This window comes from Orycteropus afer, unplaced genomic scaffold (genome assembly GCF_000298275.1).
Source record: "Orycteropus afer afer isolate SDZICR_OR568_19922 unplaced genomic scaffold, OryAfe1.0 scaffold00067, whole genome shotgun sequence".
In the NCBI taxonomy this organism is placed as follows: domain Eukaryota; kingdom Metazoa; phylum Chordata; class Mammalia; order Tubulidentata; family Orycteropodidae; genus Orycteropus; species Orycteropus afer.
The window spans coordinates 3106864-3114378 of record NW_006921654.1 but is presented as its reverse complement, the minus strand read 5'-3'; the positions used below and the strand labels follow the sequence as shown (position 1 = coordinate 3114378).

General features: G+C 47.7%; 1 protein-coding gene across 1 annotated transcript in view; it reads left to right on the top strand.

Annotated features, from left to right (window-relative positions):
* The first annotated feature begins 36 nt into the window (after positions 1 to 36).
* The window catches only part of CMTM4 (CKLF like MARVEL transmembrane domain containing 4), a 54997-nt gene continuing 47518 nt past the window's right edge, over positions 37 to 7515 (top strand). Inside the window, exon 1 of the mRNA XM_007940219.2 lies at positions 37 to 222. Within this exon, the coding sequence (XP_007938410.2) occupies positions 37 to 222 (186 nt within the window). The remainder of the gene's footprint in view (positions 223 to 7515) is intronic.

Here is a 7515-nt window from a genome sequence, read left to right as displayed (position 1 = left end):
GCCGGCCGCGCCAGGCGGCCCGGGCCGGGCGGCAGCATGCGGGGCGGCGAGGAGCTGGACGGCTTCGAGGGCGAGGCCTCGAGCACCTCCATGATCTCGGGCGCCAGCAGCCCGTACCAGCCCACCACCGAGCCGGTGAGCCAGCGTCGCGGGCTGGCTGGCCTGCGCTGCGACCCCTACTACCTGCGCGGCGCGCTCGGCCGCCTCAAGGTCGCCCAAGTGGTAGGTGCCGGGCGGGGCCCCAGGTGTCGGGCAGCGGCCTAGCCGCGCGCCTTTCCTCCCAGCTCCAGCTTCGGGGACTCAGCTCCGCTGGCGTCTGCGGCGCCCCCCGCTTCCCGCGGCCAGACCTCCGCTCCTCCCACCCCCTCTCCTTCGCGGGGTCCCGGGGTCGCCCTCCTACTTGCGCTGGGGACTCCACCCTCGGCTCGAGTCAGGGTGCTCAGGTCCCTGAGCCCCAGATATGAACCTCCTACTTGGAGAACACATCCCCTAGGGCCTACCTGTCCATATTGGGCGTGGTAGTGCGCGGAGCGTGGCGCAGGGTCATGTGTCCCCTGGGTACTACTGATCCCAACAGTTTGTGGCAGGTTTTGGGACCACACAGCCATCACCTGTACTGCCCTTGTCTGTGTCTGCCTCCACTGCTGGGGACTTTGGTGGCTTGGTTTTCTTACCAGCGCCCAGCCATTGCTATGCAGATGGTAGCCATCCCATCAGTATTTGTTGAATGGAGCCCTGTATACACTAGGGAAGCCCAGATGTTCCCCTAAAGTCTCCTGTTTATACTGCAGAATTTTGATTCCTCCTAATTAACGGAGAAGACGGAAGGAGCATCCCTGAGTTCTCTACCCCAGCTGAGTGGCTGGCACTGCCCAGTTGGTACCCAGAGTTAAATCACTCTGGGAGGGCAGCCAGTGTTGGAGGTAACATGAACAGAGAACTTTCTGTTGGACTTGTCCACAGTGGAGTTTATTTCTGAGGATCCTTATTTTTAGCTTTCAGGATGTTCAGGGCTGTGGGCTCTGCCCTTGTCTTATGGTTTTGTAACAGGCCTCTGTGAGCAGTTGTTTAGCTCTGTTGTGGACAGAGCGTGATCCAGCCCAGAAAACAGTGTGTCCCTGGTGTCACAGATGGGCCTTCCTCTGTGGCCCTTCAGCAAAACTTTGGACTTCTCAGTCAGAAAAATCATTTGCATGGAGCTGCAAAACCATTTGCATTTGTTTCTTCCGGCCCTCAGTCTCCTGCTTACTCGAGTGCACAGACAAACATTCCTTGGGAATAATATAATGTGTCGACACCCTTTAAATAAAGCTCTCAGTGTTTGTAAATTGGAGAATCATAGACTGTTTTATCTCTCTCCTGGGTGAAAGTCTTATTGCCGGAAGGTATTTTTGAAGGACTCTAAGGAAAGACAAATTGAACAGGTTATGTCTCTAGAATTTTAAACTGACCTTATCTGGTAAACTGGAATGCTCTCAAAGATGCATCAAAGATGCATCGGTTCCCTAGGTAGGCATTGCTGCTAGCAAAAAGAGTGGAGGGGGAAGGTATGTTTTTAAAAGAGGCAGCGAGACACAGTATAGAGAATCTGAAATAGATCAGAAAGGAGAGTGGGAACTCTGTGTTAAGGACCTTGCCTTATTTACTCCTTGGGCCTTTGAAAGTAAATAGAACTTGCCCTTGGCAAACTTGAAGTAACTTATCACTCCAAGGATCTGGTGAAAGTTAAAATACAGTGGTTTGCATGAAATGTTCATTATGGCCTCATTGCTGGGACTTTGTCTTCTAAGGTCAGGGATGGCATTTATCATTGCTTTTTGGTTAGGTAGGAGCTCTGCTGGGGAGGTGATTAAGAGTTTGGCTGCTAACCAAAAGATAGGTGGTTCGAACCCACCAGCTGCCCGTAGGGCAGTACTCTGTCCTATAGGGTTTCCGTAAGTTGGAATTGACTTGGTGGCGGTAGTTGGGTTTGGGGAGGTGCTATTTTGTTGTAGAGTTTTACTTTTTCATCTGAAGAACTTTTGGGCCTTGTCCTTAGATCTCACCTAACTCTAGTTGTGTAACCTCTAGAATTTGAAAAGCGCAAGGCTTCTCACAGGAGAGTGAAGAAGAAAGACCATATTGGAGGGTGTGGCGACTTGCAGCCATCTTCCGTGTACTTGGGCCTGTCACCCTTGATAAAAATTAGGGGGCTTAGGAGGAAAGCCCCTCACAAAAGTCCAAGAATTAGATTCTACATTTGAACTGAAAAAGACAAGTCGTTATAAGGGTACTTCTAAGATGTTATAAGGAGTCCCTGTGTGGCCCAAACGGTTAAGCAATTGACTACTAATGGAAAGGTTAGTGGGTCAAACCCACCCAGAGGTGTGTCAGAAGACAGACCTGGGGATTTCGCTCTGAAAGGTCACAGCCCTGAGAGCCCTTTGGAGCAGTTCTCTGCACACACAGGGTCGCCATGAGTCGGAATTGACTTGACGGCAACTAACAGTAACAAGATGTTACAAAGCTCAGAATCCCATCAAAAATATAATGAGCTCTACTTCCGTGGTTTTTGCGAAGAAAGTTGAGTTTTTATAAAGACTTTGCGTGTGTGTGTGTGGTTTGTGGCTTATTCCAATCTGTAGACCGTGCTATTCAAAGTGTGTCTATAGACCAGCAGCTTCACTATCACGTGAAAGCTTGGTAGAAATTCAGACTCCTAGGCAGTATCCCAAGGAGCTCTGGTAGTGTAGTGGTTAAGGCATTTGGCTGTCAACCCAAAGGTCAGTGGTTCAAGACCACCAGCCCCTCCTTGGGAAAGATGAGGCAGTCTGCTTCCATAAATATTTACAGCCTTGGAAACCCAATGGTGGTCAAATTGGAAACCCAATAGCTGACTCCTAGCAACCCTATAGAACAGGGTAGAACTGCTCCATAGGGTTTCCAAAGGTTGTAATCTTATGGGGGAGCTCTGGTAGCGTAGTGCCTAAGGCACTTGACTGCTAACCAGAAGGCTGGCGGTCCAAACCCTTCTACGTGGAAGGAAGATGAGGCAATCTACTTGCATAGTGATACTGCCTTGGAAACCCAAGGAGGGGTCACTATGAGTCAGGTCCAACTCGACGGTACATAACAACAACAACACAATCTTTATGGAGTTTGAATCAACTTGACAGTCTGTAGAGATGCCACCTCAGAAACCCGAGGGGTCTCTATGAGTTGGAAGCAACTCGATGACAGTGAGTTTGGTTTTCTTTTGGTTTTACAGAGCAGACTGCCATGTTCATCTCCCGCAGAGCAGCTGGTGGGTTTAAACTGCTGACCTTTCAGTTAGCAGCTGAGCACTTTAACCACTGTGCCACCAGGGCTTCTTGGGTTTCCGAGGCTGTAAATCTTTATGGAGGTAGGTCGCCCCGTCTTCCTTCTGCAGGGTGGCTGGTGGGTTTGAACCACTGACCTTCTGGTTAGCAGTCTAATGCCTTAGGCACTGTGCCACCAGAGCTTGTTATATAGTAATAATTAAAAAAAACTCACTGCCATCGAGTCGATTCCAACTCATAGTGACCCCTTCTTGGGTTTCCGAGGTGGTATCTCTACGGATGTAGAACAGGTGTCATTTAGTGTCATCCTCATCTTACGGATGAGCAAATTGCCGCATGAAAGTTGTGATTTGGTTCAAGGTCACATGGCTAGTGGGCTGCGGAGCAGGGATTCGAACCCAGGCAGTCTGGTTTCATTGTGTGCATTTTGAACATGGGGTTTTTGAGTTGCACATGGCAGTGCAGGAGATCTTGAGACTAAAGACATTTTGGTGATCTCGGGCAACCCAGTGAGCTTATGGGTGATTTTAATACTCAAGCGATGTACAAGGGTCGGGATTTCTCTGTGGGAGGCATGCTGTGCTGGGGTGTCCTGCCCCTCACCTGACAGGCCTGCCCCTTCCAGTGAATGAGGGGCTCAGAAGTGCCTGGAGCAGCATTGGCTTTTCAGTTGGAAAGGACCCAGCAGGGGGCTCTTGTTTCATGCCCCTTCCTCGAGGCCCTCCCATGCCAGATTGACCTTCTGCCATTGCCTTTGTTCAGGACTGTTTATGACCTAAAGTCTGGAGCCCTGGCGGCACAGTGGTTAAGAGCCGAAGGGTTGCTGGTTTGAACCCACACAGTGGCTCTGCAGGAAAAAAACCTGACCATCTGCTCCCGTAAAGATTACAGCCAAGAAAACCCTGTGGAGTGATCTACCCTGTCATATGGGGTTGCTGTAAGTCAAAACTTGATTCGACAGCTCACAACAACAATCTTATTTTAAACAGTTGCATTTGATGAGGAGGAATTTTGTGCGAAGAATTCTTACTTAAGGGGAGCCCAGCCCTCATCCCAGTGCCTATGTAATTGCACGGATCAGAAGTGTCACTCAGCATTTCAGCTGGCAGCCTCCTGGTTTCTGTGCTTCAGATTTACGCCTCCCTCCGTCCCCCTGTTAACAACAACAGCAAAGCAAAGCCTTTGAGCTGATTCCGACTCATGCTGACCCTCTGTGTGGTGTAAATGGTTAAGTGTGTGACTACTAACCCAAAGGTTGACGGTTCAAACCTGGCCTCGGAAGAAAGGCCTGGCCATCTGCTCTGAGAGGTCACAGCCTTGAAACCCTATGGAGCACAGTTCTGTGCGGCACATGGGGCGCCACAAGTCCCCCTGCCGCTGCCCCCAGAATACCCACGTGGCTCTTCAAAAGTTGTCTCATCACAGAGACCTTCCCCGACCACCCTGTCTGGAAGAGGACACTCTCCTGTCCCCACTCTCACCCTGCTTTTTTTTCCCCTTCTGTAGCATTTACCACCCAACTAAAATCCCCCTTCCCTGAGAGCAGTGGCTTTGTGTTTAAGTTTTACAGCTTTACTTCCAGTGTCTGAGCCAGTGCCTAGCACTGAATAAACAAGGTTGAATTTGTTGACTGCATACTTTTTAATCAATGAAGGGAAAAGTCATGGATTATTACTGAATACAATTTGTAAGGCCAATTATTTGAAAACATGGGGATCCTTATAGGAAAAATAATATGTATTTTTACATTCATTTGTATATAAACAAAGGAGCCCTGGTGGCAGATTGGTTAGGGGCTTGGCTGCTAGCAGAAAAGTCAGTGGTTCAAACCTACCAGGAGCTTTGTGGGGGAACGGGGGTGTGTGGCAGTCAGATTCTGTAAAGATTGTTGTTGTTGTTATGTGCCCTCGAGTCAGACCCAACTCATAGCGACCCCTCTTTGGGTTTCCCAGGCAGTATCACTACGGAAGTAGATTGCCCCATCTTCCTTCCAAGGAGTGGCTGGTCGGTTTGAACTGCCAGCCTTCTGGTTAGCAGTCAAGTGCCTTAGCCACTATGCTACCAGAGCTACAGCCTTGGAAAGCCTATGAGGCAGTGCTGCTCGGTAGAGTCGCTGTGAGTCGGAATCGACCCAGTAGCATTGGGTTTTACACAAACCAATTGTATTTATTTAAGGTCTTTGAATAGGGTGCTTGGGAACTTCTGGACTGTGTTTCTGGACTGTGTTTTAAGTGGAAAATATTGGGAAGAAAGCATGGAAACAAAATGCCATTGTAATTACTTTTCCTTTTTTTAACTTGAAGTTTTAAAAGGATATCTACTGCTACGAGGACACAGAAGCTTTTGCTTAAGAGACCGATTTTTGTAAAAGGAGGGAAAACCATGAGAGACTTTGCCAAGTTTTCACTTAGAAAAGTGTAAAATGAAAACCAGAGATTCTGTAATTATTACTGAAATCTGCTTTCTGATTAACTTGTCCAGAGAAAGGGTCACTCGTGACCAGCCAAGCAGTAGCTTCAGTGGACCCTTAGAACACACACTTCACATGTGGAAGGAACAGCCCCGCCTGGGCTTGAGACTGAGGGTTATAGTGCTTGTTTTTATAAAGTTCTCTGATTAAAATAAAAGAAGAGCAGTTGCACGGGGCCTGAGAAGGGAGGTCGCCGATGCTCAGTGAAGGCCGGAGAGGGCTGGAGGAAATCCTGAGATCCAAATTTTGTCCCCCCAGATTTCAAATGACTGGTTACATTAGAGAGTTACATGGGTTAACAAACACTTAAAATGCCCAGAGTTTAATTCAATGTGGAGTGTTCTGGATGGGTACTTTATTGCTACTGTGATTTGATGACTGGTGCAGTAGAAGCCTTCATTTTTGTGGTTTCCCGTTTATTCCAGCAGAGCTATGAAAAACAGTTGAAGGCTAGGAGATTTTTATGCCAGGAGCAATGGCTGGAGCTGCGAGACTCGAATCTCTAGCTTGTGTACTTTTTCTCAACCGTCTTCTGCCCAAACCCTATAAATGTGTGTATAGTCCGTCCACCTTACCTATCGGTGGGTTTCTCATGTGTGGATTCAACCAAAGGAGGGTCGAAAATATTGGGGAGGGGAGCAGTTAAGTGGTCAAAGCAATTCCCGAAAGGTTAAGAGGAAGCAGAAAGTGCTATTCACTAGCATTTACTTTGCGTTCGGTATTATAGGTAATCTAGAGAAGGTTTAAAGTGTAGGGGAGGATGTGTGTAGGTTATATGCAAATACAACACCATTTTATATAAGGGACTTTGAGCATCCATGGCTGTTGGTATCCGTGGAGGGTCCTGGAATCAATCTCCTGAAGATACTGAGGGAACACTGTAATTTGACATTAAGAGTTGGCTAAATAAAAGTTCAGCAAGACACAAAATAACAAATGCTGGTGAGGATGTGGAGAGATTGGGACTTTCATACACTGCTGGTGGGACTGTAAAATGGTACAACCAGTGTGGAAAGCAGTATGGCGATTCCCTGAAAAGTTGGAACTAGAAATACCATTTCACCCAGCAATTCCATTGCTAGGTATATATCTTAAAGAAGGGAGAGTCCTGACAGGAACAGACATATGCACACCCATGTTCATCGCAGCACTATTTACAATAGCCAAAAGATGGAAACAACCTAGGTGTCCATCAACTGAGGAGTGGATAACCAAACTATGGTACACACACACACAATGGAATACTATGCAACACATGGTCAGTGAAGGCAAACATGGGTATACGGGTGGATAGATGGGTGGACAGACTGAACTACTAGGTATGTCTGTATAGCGGGGAGTGTACCCAAGACCATGTATAGGGTTGGCAAACCCTATTCATTATGGCCCTATAAATGTATTTGTATGATCTGTAAGAATTCCCAGGGGTATAGTAGAGCTGACAAGGGACAAGGTTATAGTCACTTCTTGATCACAGCCAGCTACGCAGAGAGAACGAGTAGTTGAACCTGTGGGCTTGGGACCATAGTTGCAGGGAATATCAAGCTCAATTGGCATAACATGTTACGTAAAACATTGTTCCATCTCCTACTTTGGCAAGTAGCAACTGGGATCTTAAAAGCTTGCAAGCAGCCATCTAGATGCAACGATGGGTCTCTCCTCATCCAGAGCAAAGAAGAATGAAGAAAACCAAAGATTCATGGAAACAATTAGTTCTAGCGACTGGTACACCATGCAATCCAAAAC